The sequence below is a fragment of the Leuciscus leuciscus genome (genome assembly GCF_965113295.1).
Source record: "Leuciscus leuciscus genome assembly, chromosome: 8".
In the NCBI taxonomy this organism is placed as follows: domain Eukaryota; kingdom Metazoa; phylum Chordata; class Actinopteri; order Cypriniformes; family Leuciscidae; genus Leuciscus; species Leuciscus leuciscus.
In genome coordinates, this window is record NC_138732.1 from 10,118,552 (window position 1) to 10,141,924 (window position 23,373).

At 36.4% G+C, this 23,373-nt stretch overlaps 4 protein-coding genes across 10 annotated transcripts in view; 2 read left to right on the plus strand and 2 right to left on the minus strand.

Annotated features, from left to right (window-relative positions):
* Positions 1–5,089, minus strand: part of pdlim7 (PDZ and LIM domain 7) — a 45,109-nt gene extending 40,020 nt beyond the window's left edge. The window contains exon 1 of one of the 4 annotated variants that reach the window (XM_082177597.1): positions 4,879–5,089. Coding sequence is in view for 2 of the 4 variants with exons in the window: in XM_082177598.1 (XP_082033724.1) it covers positions 2,563–2,583 (21 nt within the window). In the remaining 2 variants the exon portion in view is untranslated. Of the gene's footprint in view, positions 1–1,159; positions 2,542–2,562; positions 2,726–4,878 lie in introns of those variants that run through there. The other 3 variants (XM_082177598.1, XM_082177595.1, XM_082177596.1) reach the window with 3 other exon arrangements.
* cltb (clathrin, light chain B) lies at positions 3,403–11,415 on the plus strand. Of its 4 annotated transcripts, XM_082177612.1 has the most exons (7): positions 3,403–3,524; positions 3,632–3,881; positions 5,121–5,173; positions 5,305–5,422; positions 7,030–7,141; positions 8,512–8,565; positions 9,802–11,415. In XM_082177612.1, exons 2-7 carry the CDS (start codon positions 3,692–3,694, stop codon positions 9,971–9,973), a joined length of 699 nt encoding a protein of 232 aa, XP_082033738.1. In that variant the 5' UTR covers positions 3,403–3,524; positions 3,632–3,691; the 3' UTR covers positions 9,974–11,415. The 4 variants fall into 4 exon arrangements, with proteins under 4 accessions (XP_082033738.1, XP_082033737.1, XP_082033739.1 ...); XM_082177611.1 differs by having other exon boundaries at positions 3,444–3,881; XM_082177613.1 differs by having other exon boundaries at positions 3,445–3,881; positions 5,124–5,173.
* Positions 11,273–15,804, minus strand: higd2a (HIG1 hypoxia inducible domain family, member 2A). Its single transcript, XM_082177619.1, has 2 exons — positions 15,589–15,804; positions 11,273–12,108 (listed from the first exon to the last, which is right to left on the minus strand). Exons 1-2 carry the CDS (start codon positions 15,770–15,772, stop codon positions 11,942–11,944), a joined length of 351 nt encoding a protein of 116 aa, XP_082033745.1. The 5' UTR covers positions 15,773–15,804; the 3' UTR covers positions 11,273–11,941.
* A 1,186-nt stretch (positions 15,805–16,990) lies between these two features.
* Positions 16,991–23,259, plus strand: faf2 (Fas associated factor family member 2). Its single transcript, XM_082177609.1, has 11 exons — positions 16,991–17,073; positions 17,998–18,066; positions 18,178–18,312; positions 18,586–18,662; positions 18,768–18,906; positions 19,068–19,153; positions 19,243–19,334; positions 20,052–20,229; positions 20,359–20,530; positions 22,163–22,306; positions 22,537–23,259. The coding sequence occupies exons 1-11, from the start codon at positions 17,011–17,013 to the stop codon at positions 22,717–22,719; spliced, it is 1,338 nt and encodes a 445-aa protein (XP_082033735.1). The 5' UTR covers positions 16,991–17,010; the 3' UTR covers positions 22,720–23,259.
* The last annotated feature ends 114 nt before the right edge of the window (positions 23,260–23,373 follow it).

The following is a 23,373-nucleotide window of genomic DNA, read 5'->3' on the forward strand; positions in this document are numbered from 1 at the left end:
GTTTCATTCCATCATGTAGTAATAATATTACAAGTGATTCTGAGCTCCTAACAAGGCTATTTACCAAACATTCCAGAGCCACATACGTGAACAGTGTCTGGTATGCTGTTGATGTCTGACTGTGCGTGAATTAAACCCAACAACCAAGATATCTCGAACAATTATCTAGTACAATATAATACATCCAAATTTACTCGCATACATAGAGTACACTCTCATAAAGCTATGTATACTAATATACTCTTAAAAAGGTTATTTTGGGAACACAAAATGGTTATGGCATCACCCTCTTTTAGAACCTTTCAAAAGCTTATATCGTAAATATATTATCGAACAGCTCTTTAAAAAAAGTTGGATATAGAATTATGTCCAACTTTATTCACACACATACAGCATGCTCACATAAAGCAATATAATTTAATCGCCCAGCTCTAAGATATTAAAATGTCTGTAAAGCTGGTTTAAAACCATGTGTATTGTGAAAAACACTACACATATATAAAAAAAAATTACTTGACAACTAAACAAAAGTATAAATATCAGGTTTTATCAGCACTGAAACGATTTGAAAACACTTTTATTCCTGTGTGATCAATTGTTCACGACAGCGTTCATGGAGACATTTGAGATTCGGCTTATTTAAATTAATTATCAGGTAGGTGACAGAAATAAGCACCTATATGTTCCCATTGCATGGTGAACTGCAAATTACTGGTCAGTGATCCACAATGAGAGTGCACATTATCTACACTCAAGCAAATCCATGAGTGAAAATGCTATATATTATGACAACCCAGCACATTTTAGAAGCTCAGCATAGATTTATAGCACTCAATGGCTGTTTGAATAAAGCATGAGCACATGACACGCGTATGTATGATGATAGCAGATTAATTTAATAACTACTGCATATTATTCCTCAAACACTAAATAATCCACGGGTGGCACCTCCAGCAAATCATAGCATCACTGTTGATTATGTTATGGGTTGACACAATAGCAAATAGTAACATGACATAAAACTAAAAGCCAAGGACAAGCTGAGTCCCCCAAATCATGACATTTCCCCCCTCCCTGTGACTTATAGTCTCCAAACTCCAGAGGCTATCCTATCCCACACAGAGTTTACCTGAGAGTATGTGGCACGGCGCACACATACCTTATGCCACGGACCAAACTTGTCACCCAAACCTCCAGAAAACCAAGGGGAAATCTGGCACTGCAAGACAGCCTGACTTTCTCACTGCTGGCAAAGCTCAACTCCCTCCCCTCCTTCTTTGTGACACGGGTTCGCTCCACTTCTCTCTTACTCCACAGGCTATATAAGGAATGTAAAACTACACCAAACTATTTCAGCCCAACACCCACGAGTCACGGAGAGGGGGAAAGAGAGAGGGAGGGAGGGAGTGAGTGAAGGAAGAGAAAACATCTACTACCTCAGATTCTCTGGCTCTAGATGTAACATTTAAACCCATGAACTACCAGAAAAAGACATCAGAAGGCAGGTTGGATGGGTGGGAAGCAAAATGAACATTCCTCTCAATGTGGATAACATATGTTTCATGGTTGCACCCACAGTTGGGTATGTGACAGCAATTTGAGAATGCAACAGCGCTGTGTTTGCCCTGTGGTAAAACTCCAATTGAGAAACCATTATGAATTCTGAATGGTCTTCTCGCACTGTGCGAATAACATATGTTTTAGACGGCAAAGCTGTGCCACCCTAAGCAGGTTATGTCAGACTGAATACAATTTGAGAGAACAAAACTGCAGCTGTTGTCAAACCCTGTGGCAAAACTGTAATTGAGAGGGCATTGTACGTTCTGAAAGGTCCTCTTTTCTGTGTGCATTTCAATTTTCCACTAACTATCTCCAATTTCATTCAGTCCTTTGTGATCAAAATTACTTACAAAATAATATTCATTCATAAGCCTGACATTTCATCCCCTAGGGTGAATTAAAAATGAAATAATGATTCATAGCTTTAATGTTTTAAAGCTAAAAAAGCACATAACTATGCATAAACACCGACAAGTGATCAAGCTATCTGAACTCCTTTCTATCTAATTCTATCAATATTATATAGGGTTCATGTGAGTGCAAGCATAAATCTTTTACTTTGAAAACTGCAAACTATACATGAACTTTGCATAATTTTACTTTATTTCTCAATATGTGGAAATAAAACCAATGTCGTTGCCTCCAATCAATGAAACTAAGTGACAACTACACAATCTGTAAATTTTAACTTTGTATCATTACAACTAAAGGATCACTAAAAAGGAATATTTCCTACAAAGAAGAAAACATTTAGCTCTTTAGAGAATCCAGATAAGCTGCCAAGCCACATTATAATGTAAACGAATTGCTATGTTAGGAAAAGTCCCAAAGTATCCTAAAGCTGATGCATAATTTTCCCATCATAACCGTTAATAGCCTTCAGCATTAGGCTACTTATACTATGTGAGTCTATGTATGTAACCTAGAAACGTAATACACTCTCTTTTAAAGCCCAGTTACTGCCGGTACATCCAAAAAGAAGTTGGGAAGCAGAGCATTTACCTCCTTGTGATCGACAGACATCTCAGCCTTCCGTTTTCTGATCTGATGATCTGTTATAAATAGAGATCAAGTAAACTTCACAACTTTCTAGATTTGGGCGTCAGGTCGCGCACAGAAGCCGCAGGTTTTCCCTGTTGGATTTTCTTTTAGTAGGACTTTGATAATACGTCATGCGTCACGTGGTGGCCTGACGCACGGGCTCGGTGGGCGCGCCCCCGGCCGTGGCCAGACTCTTATGTTCTATGTTTAAGTGAAAATGTGTTCAAATTTGTGTAAATTCATTGAGTCTATTACCCGCCCGCAGGTTCTCAATTGTTTGTAGAATACAGATTTGATGTTTTGTAAACGTGGGCTCATCTTTCTATTTTATTTTATTGTTTTATTTTTATTTTATTAATTTATTTACCCATACTAATTCATAGTTTATTCAAGTATTTTACCTGTGTATAATACAGAAAACTATGTTCAACATAGGTCAGTCTATACTGTTCTTGACTTACTGCTTTTGACTACATTTTCAGGTAGCCTACTTCATTAAGGTGTAGGAAAATCTCAAGATCATGCAACTTTAGAACTTTAGAGGACTGTTCCGGCATAAATACATCCGAATTTCAACCTAGTTTGCTGGAAATTGTCTTCAAGAAAGTCTCAAAAAGTCAAAGCATGTGCTGCTTAAAAAAAAACCTGAAAGCTCAGCATTGCAATTCGTCAAGTTTTCCAAATATGCTAAAACAAAAAAATATTATTTTGTATCACCAAAATCATTATGATGAACGTAACGACGTGAGTAGCTGGCTTGCTGTAGAGTTGAAGCCTGTATTACGTACTCTCTCCAGTAGATGGAGACACAACACCACAATCAACTGTGTGTTCAACATTGTTCCTGTCATTTTTTTCACAACACTCCCAACAACCAGAGCTGCGCGTCATTCAACTCATAGCCAACCTGCTGCCATTAAAAAGTAAAAAATTACTAGTATTATATACTTTTTATATACAAATCTGTCTTCGTTTGACCTTTAACAACCACGTTTATTGTTCCTTTCAAACACTACCAACTCGCTCGAAGAACAAAACAGCTGGAGGGTTTTAGTGCCGCTTTACGGAAACCGGTGTTACTTTGTTAAACATGGCTGACGACTTTGGGTTTGTCGCCTCCGACAACGGCGTTCATGCAGAAGAAGACCCGGCCGCGGCGTTTCTGGCCCAGCAGGAGAATGAGATCGCCGTGATCGAGAACGACAGCGCCGGTTTCGGCTTCGTTGCGATGGAGGAGGACGACGGACCTCCGCCCGCGGACACGTACACGTTCATCGGAGGTGTGTGTGTCACGCCGGCCTGTTTGCTTTTGCTTAATCAAATGAATATTCAAGTTTATTTATGTATTTACTGTAAAAACTAATGTAAAAATATATTACAGTATCCTTAGTTCTTACACATAAGTACTAGTGGTACCATGTTTTTGGACATCTACCGTGGTATTCTTAAAAGTACCGTGGAGTGCCATACAATACCATGGTACTAAATGAGAGTACCATATAACTTACCAAAAACGTACCATGGTTTTGACCATCCCTTACTAAATGTACAGAAATTCTTGTACCTTGATATTTACAGGTACTTGCTTTTAAGAATCCCATAGTACATGTCCAAAAAAGTATGGTTACACCTTATTTTAGGTGTCTTTGTTACACTGTTATTATACATGAAAGTAGTGAGTAATAATAAGTAACATAGGGTTAGGATTAGGGTTTGGTTTAGTTGCATGTAATTATGCATAGATGCATAAATAAAAAAACGCTTCAGTGCGCCGACGCACTGGTGAAGCTTAACAGGTTAATTGTTACTATACTAACTGTATGTAACATAATATGATATTACATTATATACCGGTACTATAGAAGTACCATGGTATTACCACTGGATACCGCCACTGTACCATAGTACTGCCGCAGTACTTTTTGGTAAAGTATTGCAAATTAATTCAATGAATTAAAGCAAAAAAAAACAACCAAGATTACAAAATCATTACACTGTACTTGTTGATTGTTAGAATTAATCGTCATTACAATACAGCAAAGATGCTCTAAATCTAATCTACTTCATCATCAAAATGAGCTATTGACAGTAGTGGAGATTGATAATAGAATAATTATGATTTACAACAACCATGAAGACTCTGATATATAATTGAATGGTTTACTGTTTAACTGATCTAAAAACTAATACCACCAAAACAAATTTTCTAGTCAATGTTATTTAGTAGTCTAGCATCACATCATCAGCTTTAATACTGGAGTTAAAGTCACACAGTACCTGTCAGGGTAAGACAAGCAAGCAAACCACTGGAAAAGCACACTAGTAAAAGCAATAAAAGAGAACACACCAGCCCATGCTGACTAGATCCAGAAATTGTGAGAGAGGTCTTTTACGTACTCACAGTCCAACAAGGTGTGCTGCATTCCGGTGATGCCTGTAATGTTTCAATAAATCAACACAGTGTAGAAACTGTTGCCTAACAAGTGCTGAAACACGTTGTTTCTTCTATTTGAGTGCAGACTGTGATTTTGGAGGAGCACCAGCTACTGCTGTAAACGGAGATATGTTTCAGGTGAGTGTGGTTAAAAAACAACTAATATTGTAATATTAAATGTTCTTGTTTGTTATTATGTACTACAACACAATTGCCAGTTGTGCCAGGAAAGGACGTTGTTAACATTACATCATCATTTGTAACATTAGGACGCCAACGGCACAACTGATGGCTACTCAGCCATTGCTCAAGTCGACATGCAGAGACAAGAACCTGAAAGTCTGCGCCAATGGAGGGAGGAACAAAAGTCTCGGCTGGAGGAATTAGGTATTGAATTATTACCGTCAATAAGAATGTGTGTGTGTGTGTTACTAACTGGATAGCCTGCCAAGTTCAATTAAGACACTTATTTGGCATGTCATGATATTAGATGCAGGAAATTTAACTTAAGCTTGGTTTAAGTTTATTTAATATATGCTCGGTTCCACAGACAAGCCTTAAAGGGTTAGTTCACCCAAAAATGAAAATTATGTCATTAATGACTCACCCTCATGTCGTTCCAAGCCCGTAAGACCTCCGTTCATCTTCGGAACACAGTTTAAGATATTTTAGATTTAGTCTAAGAGCTTTCAGCAGCGTCACTGCGGAGTCGTGAACGCAGATTGACAACAGACCCGGTAGAGAATACAATGCTGAATAAAGTCGTCGTTTTTGTTATTTTTGGACCAAAATGTATTTTCGATGCTTCAAAAAATTCTAACTAACCCCACTAAGGTCACATGGACTACTTTGATGATGTCTGTATTACCTTTCTGGACATGGACAGTATACCATACATACATTTTCAATGGAGGGACAGAAAGCTCTCGGACTAAATCTAAAATATCTTAAACTGTGTTCCGAAGATGAACGGAGGTCTTACGGGCTTGGAACGACATGAGGGTGCGTCATTAATGACATCATTTTCATTTTTGGGTGAACTAACCCTTTAAGCCTAGTCCCAGACTAAAATGCATGTTTGAGCTGTTTTAATTGAAAGCAACTTGCACTGACATATCTTAAAAGAAGTCAGTACCATTGTTTTGCCTCAAGATGCACACCAGTAATGTTTTTTTCTAAGACACGTTACTTAAATGTCCTAATTAAAGGCTTACTCCTGGCTTAATCTAAGCCCTGTCTGTGAAACCAGGCCTTAAAAGCCTTAAAATCAGTTAGTTAATAGTACTTTTGACAAATATGTTTATTCCAGTTTATTCCACATAAAACGGGTCTATTCTTACGGTGGCCAGCATGTTTAGATCATATGACCTGCTGAATACTAAACACTTCATCCCTGAAACCCCTGTATTATTCCATGGAATAAAAAAAGAAAAATGTAATTGCGACTTTTTATCTCACAATTCTGAATCAGAATTAGAAGAAATAAACTTGCAATTGCAAGATATTTCAGAATTTTGAGATATAAACTCGCAATTGTGAATTATAAAGCCAGAATTGTGAGATATAAACTTGTCATTTCAAGAAAAAAAGTTTTTATTTTTTCATCCCATGGTGGAAACAAGTTTCCATGATTATCAGATACTTTCGGTTGTAAAATAAATGAATCATGAGTGACAAAACCAAATAGGGTATTTCTAATTATAGCAGTATTCAAAAATTTTCACTTTTAAGTTATGCTACATCCACATAATAGGTACCAGTTTGTAATACGGGCCAGCAAAACATAGTTAGAAACTTAGTAAGTTAGAACTGATAAAAGGCACATTTGAGAATGAAAATAGTTGAATGCTTTTATTTAAGCAGCAGATTCATTTTTCAAGGAATTTGTATTTTAAAAACATAAACAGGCAGCCAAACGTATTACTATCTTGCAAACAAAGACAAATAAAATAAGCAGCTTTGTATATGAACTTTCTCTGGTTTCCGATGTGCAGATTCCGCCTCTAAAGCAGCCGAGGCTGTGTGGAGGGACAAGGCCCGGAAAGAACTGGAGGACTGGCATGTACACCAGAATGAACAGATGGAGAAAAATAAAGCCAACAACAAGTATTTCACCCTAACATCTTTAATATCCATGCTTTTTCGAACTATATGTTTTTGTTAGTGAAAATTAGGATGCACAGCTGTGAACCACCAGTCCATACAAGAAAACACTTGAAATGAAGAATGTCTTATAAAATGATGGCTAGAACTGAGTTTTATTGTTATTTACTATTGTCAGTATTATTTAACTTGATTTAAAGACATTTGTTTTCTGAGATAGAAAAAAAAAAAATGTTTTAGAGGAGCTTTAATTTTACTCATAATCAAAAGTAAACGTAATTAATTGTGAGTCTTACTGCTGGCTTTTAATGTCAGCAACCTCTCACACCTCTTAACAGACTTTTGCATGGTATCTGATTCCCTTTGTTTTATTGTAGTTTTGTCATGTGTACAGAGAAGACTGGTCATAAAGTTGTCTGCATGCTTTTTATTATTGATAGGAATGAGATGAACTTTGACTTATGCCAGGGATGGGCAACGTCGGCCCTTGAGTGCCGCTGTCCTGCAGAGTTTAGCTCCAACCCTATTCCAAACACACCTGAACAAGCTAATAAATGTCTTCAGGATTACTAAGGCTGTGTCTGAAATCGACCCCTATACCCTCATTCACTATTCCATACATTACTCCACTAATATAGTTCACTTGAGAGAGAGTGAATTCAGACACTGATACATAGTTTGTGCTTGCTGTTTAATAATTATTTGAAATTAGCAAACTGGCAGCTCCAGTAGTAACATGAAAAAAATTATCTTTAACTCTGTCATGGAAACTAACATGTGTAAACCATATTTGAACAATTTAATAATCAATTAAAAAGGGATTTATACCTGTATGATATTACATACTGTATGACAGCCTAAGTTGTTTTAAAAAAACACAGCTAAACTCAGCAGGACAGCAGCAATCATATGCTATATTGTGAACAGTTATAATTTTGTATTTTCCGTACCATCCCTTTCATTCACGTTACAATATTGTGTGTTTGTAAACCAGTAGCAGAGAGAGAAACAAAGGCACGTCAAGTAAAATAATCAATAAAGGAATATTCCGAGTTCAATGAGGGCTAAGCTTTAAGAAAATGTAGACTTGTTCCTTAGAAGCAAAAATCTTATTTGCAGTAATGCACTTACAATTAGTACGGAGGGGATGATCTAACTTTTTCTTTGTTAATGACAGCAAACCGCATCACATATGCTGTTGATTAATATACACTTTTATCTTCAGTCTTCTTAGTATCATGAAAAAGGATTTGATGCACTTTAACACTTCTGTTGATGTTCTTCTTATGTATCCCTCTCTCCCTATTTTTCTCTTCCTCTCCTTTATCTTGTTTTCATTTCCTTTTTTGCTTTCCTGCCTGTTTGTGCATTAGGATCGCTGATAAGGCTTTCTACAAACAGCCCAACTCTGATGCCATAGGTTTTGTGTATGTTTAATGCAAATCAGTGAAATAACATAAATGCACAGTTCCTTGCTTGCATCACATAAACAAAGATACGACACTACCGTTCAAAAGTTCGGGGTCATTGAGGATTTGTAATGTTTTTGAAAGAAGGCTATTCTGCTCACCAATGCTGCATTTATTTAATAAAAAAAAAAAACAGAAATTATTATTACACATAACTCTTTTTTATTTGAATATATTTTAAAATGAAATTTATTCCTGTGATGGCAAAGCTTAATTTTCAGCATCATTACTCCAGTCCTCACTCACAATGATCTTTCAGAAATCATTCTATTATGCTGATTTGGTGCTAAAAAACATGTATTATTATTATCAATGTTGAAAACAGTTGTGCTGCTTAGTATTTTTTTGGAAACTGTGATGCATTTCTTTCTGGATTTTTTTGATAAATAGGAAGTAAAAAAAAAAAAAAGAAATTATTTGAAATATAAATCTTTTGTCCCATATAAATGTCTTTACTGTCACTTTTGATCAATTTAGTGTGTCCTTGCTGAATACAATTTCTATAATTTCTTTCCAAAAAAATCTTACCTACCCCAAACTTTTGAATGATAGTGTAATCACATTCATGCTTTGTTTCTTGTTTCATTTAGAGATCTGATTAATTTGTTCAACCAATATTTGACAGATATTCATGTTTTTCTAGTTTTGGTTTTTTAGTTTTTAGGTTTAAACGTTTCCCCTTTCATTCTCAATTGAGAAACAGAAGTTTAGGCAAAACAGCTGGATATACTCATAACAAATACCTTCTGATTGGCTGTGATTGTCACATTGTGTAACTTTCACATTCAGTGTGTTCAGACCATAGACTGTAAAAAAAAATTTCATGGTTAGGACAGAAAATAATTACAATCAGAGATCGGACATAGAAAATAATGTTGGTTGATCTCTCATTTATTTTGGGCTCGGTTTCACAGACAGGGTTTAGACTAAACCAGGATTAGGCCATAGTTCAATTAGGGCGTTTACGTGGCATTTATAAAAGTGCCTTAGAAGAAAACATTACTAGTGTGCATCTTGATACAAAACAATGGCACTGACATATTTTAAGATATGTCAGTACAAGTAGCTTTCAGATTTCAAATATGTATTTTAGTCTGGGACTAGGCTTAAGCCTAGTCTGTGAAACTTGAGGGTTGATGTCGAGGCATGACATGACCTCTGGTGCTCATGATTCTCTCCTGTCTGTTCTTTTAGAGCGTCAGAGGAGGCCTTCCTCAAGGAGTGTGATGATGACAGTCCTGGAACAGAATGGGAGAAAGTGGCCCGTCTATGCGACTTCAACCCCAAGACCAGCCGCATGACTAAAGACGTGTCTCGGATGCGCTCCGTTCTCATTTCTCTAAAACAGACGCCTCTGGTTCGCTAACATAACTCCCTCTTGTATTTCCTAGGCTTTCTTTTCTTGTTCCCTCTTGCACTCTATTTTAGTGAGGCTGAACACTTAAACAGATTTAAGTTTTTATGTTTTAATAGGGTCATTGAATGTGTACACTTTACTGTATTTAAACTTCCTATTTATGTACCCTGGTGTTTCGCAATGGCAGAAGATTTCAGCTATTCCGTAAGTTAAAAAAAAATTTCAAGTGTGCCACGAACATCTGAAAACAGGTCAAACAAATTCATGGTTTCTCTCTTAATCCCCATGTCCATAAAAGGCAGCAGTTCTATCTAAATGCCAAAAGTTTTTTTGGTGCATCTTACAAGTTTCTTTGTGATTGTTGTAACATTTGCAGTGCCTACAAACCATTAGACAGCATTCATTCACTGGAACCAAAAGTGTCTTTGTTGCCTTGTTACAAAGGAAATAGAAGTATTTGTTTACATTCTATACTTGGATACAGTTTAGTTACCATCTCTCACCCTATGTAATATTTTTTTGTCTTCATAAGTTGAATGCTGTGGTGTAATCAGTATCTGGGTTTGGCATCATCTGCTTTTTTGTATTTCTGTTCACTGCCAAGAGGGACGTTATATTTCTGAGCTTGCTAAGGTTATTGACCTATAATAATTTTCACATTACCACTTTTCAATATTCAAATCATTATTAGTTATGTGCAGTTTTTAATTTCCCATGCATGTTGCTCATAACAGCTTCTTAATTACTTAAATTAGCAGAATATTTTTACAAATGAAGAAGAGTTACTACACAGCAATCCTTCATTGCACTGTGCTCATATAGCAGTTAATATTTTCCACTGTTACTACATACATATGGGACTAATAATACAGAGTTTAAACCATGTACTTTGTCAAGTGTACAGTTCCTTATTCTCATTCTACAGCAATGAATCCTGTGCCTAAACCTTTTCTCTCTGTAGTCATTCATCAGTTGAGTGTCCAAAAGCGCTAGAAATAAAGCGTAGCACAGTGAAATAATGAAGATAGGTTTTCTTTTACAAAAAATGCTGGAAGTTAAATAATACTGCTTTTTACAGTCCAGATGTTGACTTTGTTGTCCTGCTTGTTACTTAATGGCAGGTGTATAAATGCTGCAGTTTGTTTGTACAAGTTAGGAGGCCTTGTTTCCATTGAAAACTGAATTTTGGTTGGAAATGTATTTGCATATTACAACTAACAAAGTTTAATAGCCAAAGAAAAGGATCTGTATGTTTTTTGACTAAGTGAAGCAATCTAGTAATGATATTAATTTGTAATTTAAAATTGGTCTCCCTTTTCTAGATCTCTTAGCCCTCACCCTGACTCCAAATAAATGTGTGTGCATCAATGCAGACCATGCAATAATTGTGTATTCAATAACACGTTCAATACATAAATAAAATTAATTCAATAAAAAAACTTCTGAATTCAGACGTTCATTGTAACTTTTCTAAACACATAAGACTTACATTTATTACACGTGGAGAGTTTAGATAATTTCAAGAATCCCCCTTATCTTTGATTACTCTGCAGCTTGACTAGTCTACATACATATACATAATAGAAAACTGAGGTAAGAAGCAATGTAATGTTTCAAGAAATGGTCATCAACATGGAAAAACAGGTACTATGCCTGTCAACCAGATGCTTTAACCACAAAACAGTGGCTACTGTGACACTCTTTACATTACATATTGGATATTAAATGAGTGTATAAGTGTGGCAGTTTGATACACTTTTATAAAGTGTCACCTGTCGATCTATAATATGAGATCTTACACTGGGCTTATTTTGTTTTTGCTCAGTGGGAAAACTTCAGGTCTGAAGGGGTTAAAGAAAATAAAAATGCTAACAATTGGCATTTAATGTTCAGTTCACTCCACATTCATATCACATTTCACCCATCGACCATATAAGGCGCTTGTCAATGTGGTCAAACAGGGTCTCAGTCTTCTCTTCACGGCTTGGGTTTCAATGCTGTCACAGCCACACCCACTATAATAGCAACGACCGTGAAGCCTTGGGCGAAGATTCGGGCTCTCATTAGCAGCTGGGACTGTCGGGTCTTGCCCCGTCTGAAGGCGCTGAGGCCATAGATCAATGCTCCGGCTGTTCCCAAACAACCTGAGGAGGAAGACCACAGAAAAAGTTAAGCTATTCCATTTGATTGTATATAACAAAATAAAAATCATTATACCATGCAATACACATTTAATGCCAAATGGCTTATTTTATTCGATCTTCCATTTCTGTTTTCTTTAGCTTGTATTTTGAGAAAGCCCCAGCTGGACATCTGCATGGGTCACATTCATACCCCACAGCTGGAGAGAAGGGTGTGTTTAGTGGAAAATCTACCATGCCTTGGGATTCTCGTTGATGTTTACAACTTCACTCTGCCAGAGATCAACGGATACAAAGAAAATAATGTGATTTCCTATCACTTACTCCCAGCCAAAAGTACTATATACAGTACAATTTGGGGTCCCATTGAAAATTATCAAAGCTTCCACATAAACATAAACTGTTTTCAACACTGATATTGATAATATGAAATATTTCTTAAGCCCCAAATCAGTATATTATAGGGTCATTCCGTGTCAACTCAACCAGAGGTCCCCGCCTCAAATTTTTTAATTCTGTTAATATTTTTTCAGTGCAAAACCAAACATAAATAGTGATGAAAGCCAAATATTAAATCTTAATATCCTTTTAGATTCTGGTTCTTAAACTTTTCTTTTGGTATCTTCATTTTAATGCCCCTCGATGGTTCAATCCCAGAGATATGGACATGTTAATGTGGATCCATGAGTAAATAAATCAGTGGTCAAAAACCAAATGTGGGTCACTTTGAATACAGCTGATAGCTTCTTTTATTTTCTTTTAAAGAGGAATATATAAAGAACAATAATGTTAAAACTAGAAATATATATATATATATATATATATTTTATATCAACTCAATTGCATAGATAGAACATACCTGTCTGAGAGCCATAAATATGCTTTTTCTAAAGTTGTCATGCCTGTAACTCTAAAAGTACTCATTACTCAAGATATCTTAATATCCTTCTAGATTCTCATTCTTCATTAACTTTTCTTTTGGAATCTTAATTTTTAAGGTCCTATAAAGTTCAGTCCCATAGATATGGGGATCTCAAAGCAGCTCCATGCTCATATTGTTGAATTGTAACCGTTTTCAATGGTCAAGAACCAAATTTAGGTAACTTTTTAAACAGCTGATGATTATGTGTATAAGAATGCCTAAAGAACAAATAACACTGAAACTAGAAATGCATCTCGTTTCTATTTATCAAAACAATTGAATACAATACGTCTCTCCGAGTCCCAAAAACAAAAAAAGTTTTCATGTCTTTATTTCTATACTAAGATCATTTCTATTATAAGTACTATATAAGTTTACTAATACTTTAATTCAAGTATTAAAGATTTTTTAATGTTGATTCTTGTTCTTATGAAACTTTTCTTTTGGAATCTTAATTTTTAAAACCCTATATGGTTCAATCACAGAGATATCGGGATGCCAATGCGGTAACCAGTTACGATACTGCGTATTTGAACTCTTGGTAGTTTCAGAAGCTATTAAAATGAACAAAATCCCATCTTCCAAATATCCCTAAAACTGATTCAAATATAGATATAAATACATGTTTGAGAGCAAGTTAATGTGCCCCAACCATTTTCATTGGATTGTTGGTACTCAGAGAGTTATGTTTAATGCAATTCTTTTGATAGAGGGAAACAAGATACATTTCTAGTTTATTCTTCAGACATTCCTCTTTTAATGCAATAAGTATCAGCTGTGTGCTAGTGAACCACATTTTGTTTTGAACATGGAGCTGCTTTGAGATCCACATATCTATGGGACTGAACTTTATAGGACCTTGAAAATGAAGATTTCAAAAAGAAAGTTTATTAAGAATGAGAATCTAGAAGGGTTTTAAGATATCTTTTACTTTTAGAGTTACAAAAGCATGACAACGTTGGAAAAGGAATATTTTTGGCTCTCAGACAGGTATGTTCTATGCAATTGTGTTAATAGAAAAATACGATACACATTTCTAGTTTCAACATTATTTATTCTTCAGATATTCCTCTTTAAAAGAAAAAGGCTGTATGCAAAGTGACCCACATCTGTTTTTTACCCACTGAAAATGTTTACAATTTACTCATGGAGACACATTAACATGTCCATATCTCTGGGATTGAACCATCGAGGGCCTTTACAAGGAAGAAACCAAAAGGAAAGTTTGTTAAGAACCAGAATCTAAAAGGACATTAAGATATCTTTAATACTTCTTGAGTTACAGGCATGCAAACATGTGGCACAAAAACAACACAAGATGTGCTTTTTGCCATTTTTGAACTGTCACCATTGGCATATAATGAAACAAAGATTGCTAAAGTCAACATATTTTACTAATAGACCAACCAATCTAAATAAAATAATGATACTGCCATCTTTCTAAAGTCATTTTACACCCCTGTAAATTGGCTTCAAATCTTAGGTGAAAATTGTCATTTTGACCCCTCTCTACAAAATAGTGGATTACGCAGTAAATATACATCTGTGACATTTAATATTTTGGCTTTCATCACTATTTATGTTTGTCTTTCTACAGAAAAAACATGAACAAAATAAAACATTTGAGCTGGGAAAGTTTCTAAAATTTGGTTGATTTGATGGAATGATCCTATAAATTATTTCTGAAGGAATAAATTGCATTGTAAAATATATCAATATAGCTAAAAGTTATTTAAAATGTAACAAATATGTAATAATATTACATAAATTAAAACGATATTTTTTATCAAATAAATGCTGTCTTGGTGCACAGAAAATACTTTTTTCAGAAACATAAAAAAAATCTTCACAACCCCCAAATTTTGAACAATAGTATGTTTGGAAAATATTATATAATGTTACAACAGTCATTGTTAAAGCTAGAAAACTTTAACTTTCTAGGCTATCTACCAGGTAGCCATTACATTTTTATTTATTTTTTTATAAATAAATAAATATATAATAAATACATTGTTGTTATTATTATTAACAAACCTCTCAGAAATTACAAGTAACAGAAAGATACAGAAAACATTCTATTTTATTGTGGTCTCAAACATTCAGCCTTGACCAAGCTTCAACACCAACAAAGCCCCTGTTTTTGTTTATTGTATTTTATCCTGGTTATCCTTTTATTCTGGCTTTGACACAGCAAAGAATTTGCACAGCAGCACTTCCATAACACAGAAGAGGGAACTCTGTTTAAATTGCTGGTGTTACTTTGACGGGGAGATGAAAGTCAAACTATGAGTCCAAAAGTGAAATGTCAGCTGTATGGTAGAACCCCTGTAGAGTGATTCAGAATATGCCATATGATGCCAAAGATCACCTTGAATGCATGACATGAGACGTTCCCATGCTGTGGCATTGCATGTTTACATTAAGCCCATTCAAAACTCTTTGCATTTTATGTTTAACGGTGTTTAACTGTTGGTAAACAAGATCATATGAAGCTCTGTGGTGGTTGTATCATATTATGTATGTTGTGCTGCTTGTGTAAGTCACTGCTTTATGTAACTCACCTATAGGAACGAACGGATTCTCTTTCGTCTTCCTGATGAATTTGTCTTTAAAGTTCTCTTCCCTCGCCCTGGACAGCGGGGTGAATCCCTCGATGACCGGAGGCTGAGACAAATCAAACACGACCGGTGGAGAAGCTGTTTTATTCGGTTGATCTTGGCCAACCGGGGTCGTTGCAGTTGCCATGATTAGACAGGAAGTGGAATCAACATGGCGTTTCCGCCAGCTGTGTATCACATGACACGTGTTTTTCAAAAAATGTGCAATATAATATTCCTTAATTATATTAATATAGTAATTCGTTAAAACAACTAATACAAAACACTCTTACATATCCAAATGTGTTTGTTAAATTGCCCGAGTTGAAGATTGTGCGATAAGAAGTGCAATAACAAAGTAATAGGAAAGCACATTATTCTACGATTTCAACACACCAGAAAAAGTTAAACATTTTGATAATGAAACATTTAGAAACAAATACTGTTATTGTCTTAAATGGGCAGTTAAACGAATGATATTCAGTTTAAAATCACCAATGATTTTGGTGATTTTCCTGGTGATCCTGTGATCCTGGTGCTGACATTTTATGGGAAAGATTCCTTTTGAAGTAGAATTTTGTAGATTCTGCTTAGATGAGCCTGCAATCATTGATTTTTTTTGTTTGTTTTTGCCCGGTCACATTGCAGTTCTGGCGGGATCTTTACAGCTGGCTAAATATTGGTAGGCCTACTGAAATTCCTTCACTTAAATTATTTAAGGTTTTGGTTAATGGTCTCTCAAAAAAGATGATACTGATGTTATTATTTATTACTATGGGTAAATATACATAAAAGCAAGTGGAATTGTGAGTGCAAGTGTAAACCCTCTTTAACTTGTTTTAAAAATTAATGTAATAATTAGCCTATCATCCATAAAATAGCCTACTTATCCAAAAATAATCAAATCCCTTAGTGAATTCTTGTATAAAGTCATGTATGAGTCTCTTTCCTTATAAGATTTTCGAAGGAACCTGCTTATATTCACAAAACGATACAAATGGAGATTTAATTAGCCTACATGTTATTTGTGTAACCTATATTTTCATATGCATATTTGTTCTATCTATCTATCTATCTATCTATCTATCTATCTATCTATCTATCTATCTATCTATCTATTTTAAATAGATTCATTTTGATTACTTGCAATAGATTACTTAACTTTTTTTTTTTTTTTTTTTTAAATAAAAATAAAGAACACTGTTTATTGTATATTACGTATGAACATTGTTCTTGGTGAAAACAATCAAACCAAACATGCGCCACACGACTCCTGCGCACCAGGTGGCGCAAAAAAGAAAGAGTTGTTTGTGCAACGTTTAACGTATTCGTCATGTCAGCACGCTTTATACGTCATCACGTTTTATTAGGGCTCGGCGAGGTAAGATGGCGGCGCCAGAAGAACAGGAATTATCTCAGGCTCAAACTGAAAAACTCCTCCAGTTTCAGGTACCAATTACTTTGTCTTGTTAACACATATTGATTGAATATGTTATACGCTAAAGTATCAGAAAAATAGTGTTCGTGGTATCCAGCTCAGTCCGCTTTAAGTATAAATGACCAGTCAGCGAGCTAACTCCCATTAAGATCGTTAGTTTTTACTCAACCGAGACCAGCTTCAGTGCACCTAATAATTACAGAATTAATCTGAATAATAACCTTCTTATTTGAGTCCACATAAAGATTTTCTCGTGATTACAAGTGTCTTTTGTTTTAGTTGAAATGGCAGCTGTCAGTTAGGCAGCGAGTCATTTATTGTATCTCAAAACCTAGAGAGCTGCCTAACTTACCTAGACAGTAAGTTAGATTTGATCGAAGTAAAGTCATCAAGCGCTTATGATGGCCAAAATGTTGTCTAATTTGGCTGCAGTGTTTTTATTTTTATTTATAAATAAACAGAGGGATAACCTGCTAGTCGTACGGGTGCGTAAATATCAAAAATGCTATCTAGATAGACAGCTCGCTAGGTTTCAAGACGCAGTCCTAATCTGCTCCCAGTCTGGCATTACTTGAACTGTTAACTTGCTGAATTTTAGGAAGATTTTATTGGTCTGGTTTTAAACTAGTTGCAAGTTACCATCATTTGAGAAGTTTCCGTTACTTCTTCCACAACTAACGTTACTACTGAGTTCGAGTAATATAAAAGAAATACGCCCTTGAATAGTGACTGATCTCGAAAACACTCGCGTAATCTATATCGTCACCCAACGGTTTCATTCAGTAGCAGAACATTTGGCACACATTTTATAAACATGCCAGGCAACTGGATATTTATTTTCTAATTTATTTTCTAATTTATTGTGAGAATACATTCCAGCTCTTCTTTTTTTTTAACCTAAAGACTTTTGTTTGTAAATGGCACATATTATTCAGGACCTGACAGGCTTGGAGTCAATGGACCAATGTCGGCGCACATTAGAACAACACAATTGGAACATTGAGGTGAGAGATGGTAAACCAGATGAATTGATCCTGTCATTTTAGTTTTGTTTATCATTTTGTATTAGGAACCATATAATTATAGGATTAATTGGGAATCTCTCTTTGTTGCAGGCTGCAGTACAAGACAGACTAAATGAGCAAGAAGGAGTTCCGAGTGTCTTCAACCCGCCACCCGCCAGACCGTTACAGGTCAACACCACAGACCACAGAGTGTATAGCTATATTGTCTCAAGGCCACAGCCCAGAGTAAGAGGGTCTATTTGGTTTTTATGTTTTGTGTATTTCCTTTCTTCCCAGTGCTCAGGTCTTTTGTACCAATGTTTTCAAAAATGACACATGCCAAAAATACATTTGTACAGCTGTGGTAAATTTAAAAATGTCAAGTGGTAATATGCTGGTTTCGGCCTGGTGTGACATACAGTTCAGGGTAATACCGTTTAACACATGAATATTTTGACAAAACATGATCTCTATAAATATGAAACAAAGTGCTTATATTAACGTTAACTTTTTTTACAGGGCTTATTAGGATGGAGTTACTACTTGATAATGCTTCCCTTCAGGTTTACGTATTATACACTTCTGGATGTATTCAGGTATTAAAGCAATTAAACTTAGAAATGTTAACATAGACCTGTATTATATTACACTAATGCTACTAGTCTTTCCACTGATGTTTCTTCCTTTCCTAAATTTTACAGGTTTGCCCTGAGATTCATTCGGCCAGATCCAAGGGGTCGTGTCACGGATCCTGTTGGAGATGTCATGTCCTTTATTCATAGTTTTGAGGAGAAATATGGTAGATCGCATCCCGTTTTCTACCAGGGAACATATAGTCAGGTATGTTGATGTATAACTGATGTATTTATCTTAACATTCTTACAAGATTAAGACCATTTAACTTTTCAAATATTGACCCATTAATCAGGCAGACTGAAATGACTTGCATGAAGTAAATCAAAAAGTGTATCAAATTAACTTTTTTTTCTTTTTTCTTCTAGGCTCTGAATGATGCCAAGCGAGAACTTCGCTACTTGTTAGTTTATCTTCATGGAGATGATCACCAGGACACAGATGAGTTCTGCCGGTAGGTTTAAAGTTGTGATGTTCATTCATGTTACGTCTGGTGAGCTTCTGATTTCATAACTAGAGCTCCTGTCTGTCTCTCTCTCTCAGAGCCACATTATGTTCAGAAGAGGTACTGACCTTCATTAACACAAGGATGCTGTTTTGGGCATGTTCCACCAGCAAGCCGGAGGGTTACCGAGGTAACCAACTTCACTTCCACATCTCTGATTAATCTCTTTCTGAAAATGGTTATGGTGTCATCATAAGGGGCTTTTGCACCGGAGGAACCTTTTCAGTCCCTAGAACTATTGGGGGAAGCTCCTGGATTTTGGAGTGTTCGCACCGCAGGAACTAGGAATGATTTTAGTTCTAGGAACTCCTTTTGGAGGAACTAATTTAGCTCCTGCTTCAGAGTACATTTACATTTACATTTATTCATTTAGCTGACGCTTTTATCCAAAGCGACTTACAATTGCTATATATGTCAGAGGTCGCACGCCTCTGGAGCAATTAGGGGCTCAGGGACTAGCTCAGGGACACATTGGTGTCTCACAGTGGATTTCGAACCCGGGTCTCTCACACCAAAGGCATGTGTCTTATCCATTGTGCCACCACCCCACCAGTAGGGTCTAAGCCAGCACTATAGGAACTATCTGAACACACACTAAACACTAGCACCCACCATTTTTTAAAAGCTGTGTACTCTGGTGTTCTCAGCGCCGTTAAAATAAGTCACAACAACAAGCGCGGCTTACGTCACTTCAGAGTTCCTACTTGCAACCAGGAATATGTTCCTAAAGGAACCATTAGTTCTCGGGCAACCACCCTGGCGGCTAGTTCCTAGAACTACCCGGTGTGAAAGCCCCTATTATCTCACGAGATGTGGTTTGAGCACGTTTCCTTTGTTGTGTGTTCAGTCTCTCAGGCCCTTCGTGAGAACACCTATCCCTTCCTGGCTATGATCATGCTGAAGGACCGCAAAATGACAGTTGTTGGGAGACTGGAGGGGCTGATCCAACCTGAGGATCTTATCAACCAGCTGAACTTCATCATGGAGGCAAACCAGACATATCTCATGTCAGAGCAACTGGAGAGGTAAGGTTACATAGTTGGCTTCCTGAAGAATTTAAAGTATTGCACCTACACATGACCAACCAGGATATTTAATTGTAACAGATATTATTACCATACACACATACAGAATTTTCAGTTTTGTAACTACAGGGAGGAGAGGAATCAGACGCAGGTACTGAGGCAACAGCAGGATGAAGCTTACCTGGCGTCCCTCCGTGCAGACCAGGAAAAAGACAGAAAGAAAAGAGAAGAACAAGAGCAGAAGCGCCAAGAGGAGGAGAAGGCACGCCAGAGCATCCTCGCCGAGGAGAGGAGACTGAGAGTGAGTGATTTACTATTATATAAAGAAAAATAAATTATTTTAGAAATACATTTGTTGTCTATTGTTTAAATTAAGAAATTATAGGATATACCAAATAATTCAATCTTTCTTTGGGTGCTTTCACACTAGCACTTTTGGTGCGCACCAAGGTTCTATTGACATCAGAGTTCGGTTCGTTTGGATGATGTGAGCGCTCTTTTCTGAGCTCGGGTGAACTCGGCTCGCAAAACCATACAATGTCTGAAAAAAAAAAAAGATTGTGTGGGGTATGGTTCATGTGAACTACAGTACAGTCGCAATCGTACTAAATCACGGAAGTGAATCGCTATTGATGTATAATTCAATAAAACTGTGTTCTCACTCACTTTCCTGACACACTGCAAGCAAAGAATATATACACATCACATTTCTGCTGGACTCCCGTGTTCTTTAGAACATTTCCAGTACATTAGAAGCAGATAGACGCAAGTGCCATTATGTGCTGAAAACAAAACCAAAACTTAAAGTGAGGTGAGCAACGCTATGCATTTTGCTGCCTTCTGCGTTGTTGTTACCTTGTAACAGGGGTAAACAGCTGCTGCTTTGATGTAATTGTACCGCGGTTCAGACCCAAATCAATGACGTAAAAAGCACCCTTAAATTGATCACGGTAAAATAACTAATCTGTCCATGGTAAGGCTGGGTGTTGACTCAAATTTCACAATTTGATTTGTATTTCAATTAAATTCGATATAGATTCATTGGGGCTTATCAGGTTCACAGTTATAATATTAAAGGTTAAAAGTAACTGATTTGTCGGCTACTTGCATTCCACATAAGGAAGCTTTTATAATAACGGTATAATAATGGCTGACATAAAATCATGAAGGATTTATTCAAACATACATTAAATATTGAAGAACAGGTTAAAGGTATAGCGGAGGATGTTTTACTTCCTGGTGGGTAGTCTAAACTATTGGTCCTCCTAATTGTCAATCATTCTGGTGAATCAATCAAACTTTTCAAAAAGTGGAGAGGGCGGGTCTTATCTAAAATTTGGAAAGATCCTCCGCTATACCTTTAAGTAAAAATAAAATAAACATGCAATATAGTTCATATATTTAGTGAAATGCTCCTCCTTTAGAGTTGATTTTTCTAGTCGACAAACACGTTTTTGGACATTAAATGGCTTTTCTGAGGTAAATGTAACATTACATGATATTGCTGTTTTATTGATGTCTTTCTGCGGTTGAAACACTGATTGACTGATTACATGTGAGATATGGATTTGGTAAGTTGTACTGTATCTTTCAACATGCCTTCTATTGTTAATTCATATTTATTTATTCATGCTGTAACTTGTGGTAAAGGGGAAGATCAAGATGATCACTCACATGTGCACCGCAAGATCGATATTGGATTTTCATTGAGAATTGATTAAAATCAAGAATTTTTTTTTTTTTTTTTTTACCCAGCCCTAGTCCATGTATAAAGTTGCAATTCCAAAAACTTGGAACAGTTACGTTTGTCTTTAACCTAAAGAGAAAAGCCTGCAGTCTTTTTCTTTGCACATCATGAATAACTGTTCACGATGACTGTTAAGTCAGTTGACAAATTTCACTTAATGACTTCCTAATGATTGTCTAATGACAGACACTGGAAGAAGAGAAGGAGCGCAAGTCTGAGTGTCTTCCCCCTGAGCCGCCCTCGGACGACCCTGACAGTGTCAAAATAGTGTTCAAATTGCCCAACGACACTCGCGTGGAACGGAGATTCCTCTTCAGCCAGTCTTTGACGGTAAACACCCTTCAGATGCTCTTTTGCATCGCTTATATATACAGTGTTGAGAACCATAACAGTATATCAGCGTCTACAGCATCTGTGGTTGAAGAAAAGGAGAACAGGCTCATGAGACGCTTTTTGAAGTTGATGTTTTCATCAAAAGCTCAGTCTTTTTTGTATTACGTGATACCACCTTATATTTAAAAATTCATTTTGGGCTAAAACTTATTTTTTCCCCTTTTTAGGTAATACACGACTTCCTGTTTTCATTGAAAGAGACCCCTGAGAAATTCCAAATAGTAACGAATTTCCCACGCCGGGTCCTGCCTTGCCTGCCGACGGAAGAGCAGCCCAATCCCCCCACTCTGAAGGAAGCCGGTCTGAGCCGGTCAGAAGTCCTCTTTGTGCAGGACCTCACAGACGATTGACATTTAGCTAACCCTCTGCTCACGAGTCAAGTCCCGCCTCCCCCTACAGTTTGTTCTTCTGTTCGATGGCCTGGACGAGGGATCACTGAAATAAACCTTTTACTGAATTTAAAAAAAAATAACCCATCCTTCCCTGCAGTGAAGTTTTGTTCTGTAAAATGAGTGCAAGGTGAACAGCCCTGTAAATATATGACTTAGATATTTAAGGACAAGCCTGGAAGCCACAACAGAGTTATCTTTTTCTTTCCTTTTTTTTAATGCAAATCAAAGTCGACCATATAATGTATCTCATCTAACGACCAAAAGAGGGGTTGTCAGCAAAGGATCCGATGGGCTGCTTGTGGTTCAAGTGAGTTCAGATAAGAAAACTAAAGGCCACATCATTTCCATGTGGCTTTGTCTGTATAGAGTATAGTGCAAGTCTGCCCATAGTGTGCCTGTGGTAATTCATAGATGCCTATGTTGCCTGTCGTCCATCTGATGGGTCTGGTCATGTAAAGATGTCATTTTCCAATTCTAAATTAAACATTTTAAAATGTTGTTGTGGTTTGACTAACAATGTTCTGGTTCAAGCTTGTTCAACATTAACGTTGCAGCCTGCTGCACAAACCTGAAGCCATGGCGATTTTAATATTTTTGTAGGCATGTGGAAAT

Bases quoted from the DNA above. Each gene is read 5' to 3' on its own strand.
- cltb (XM_082177612.1), top strand. From the start codon at position 3,692: ATGGCTGACGACTTTGGGTTTGTCGCCTCCGACAACGGCGTTCATGCA. The intron at 3,882-5,120 runs GTGTGTGTGTCA...ATTTGAGTGCAG, and splicing joins CACGTACACGTTCATCGGAG to ACTGTGATTTTGGAGGAGCA. The intron at 5,423-7,029 runs GTATTGAATTAT...TCCGATGTGCAG, and splicing joins GTCTCGGCTGGAGGAATTAG to ATTCCGCCTCTAAAGCAGCC.
- higd2a (XM_082177619.1), bottom strand. From the start codon at position 15,772: ATGGCAACTGCAACGACCCCGGTTGGCCAAGATCAACCGAATAAAACA. The intron at 12,109-15,588 runs GTGAGTTACATA...CTTCCTCCTCAG, and splicing joins GAATCCGTTCGTTCCTATAG to GTTGTTTGGGAACAGCCGGA.
- faf2 (XM_082177609.1), top strand. From the start codon at position 17,011: ATGGCGGCGCCAGAAGAACAGGAATTATCTCAGGCTCAAACTGAAAAA. The intron at 18,907-19,067 runs GTATGTTGATGT...TTTTTCTTCTAG, and splicing joins ACCAGGGAACATATAGTCAG to GCTCTGAATGATGCCAAGCG. The intron at 19,154-19,242 runs GTAGGTTTAAAG...TCTCTCTCTCAG, and splicing joins GACACAGATGAGTTCTGCCG to AGCCACATTATGTTCAGAAG.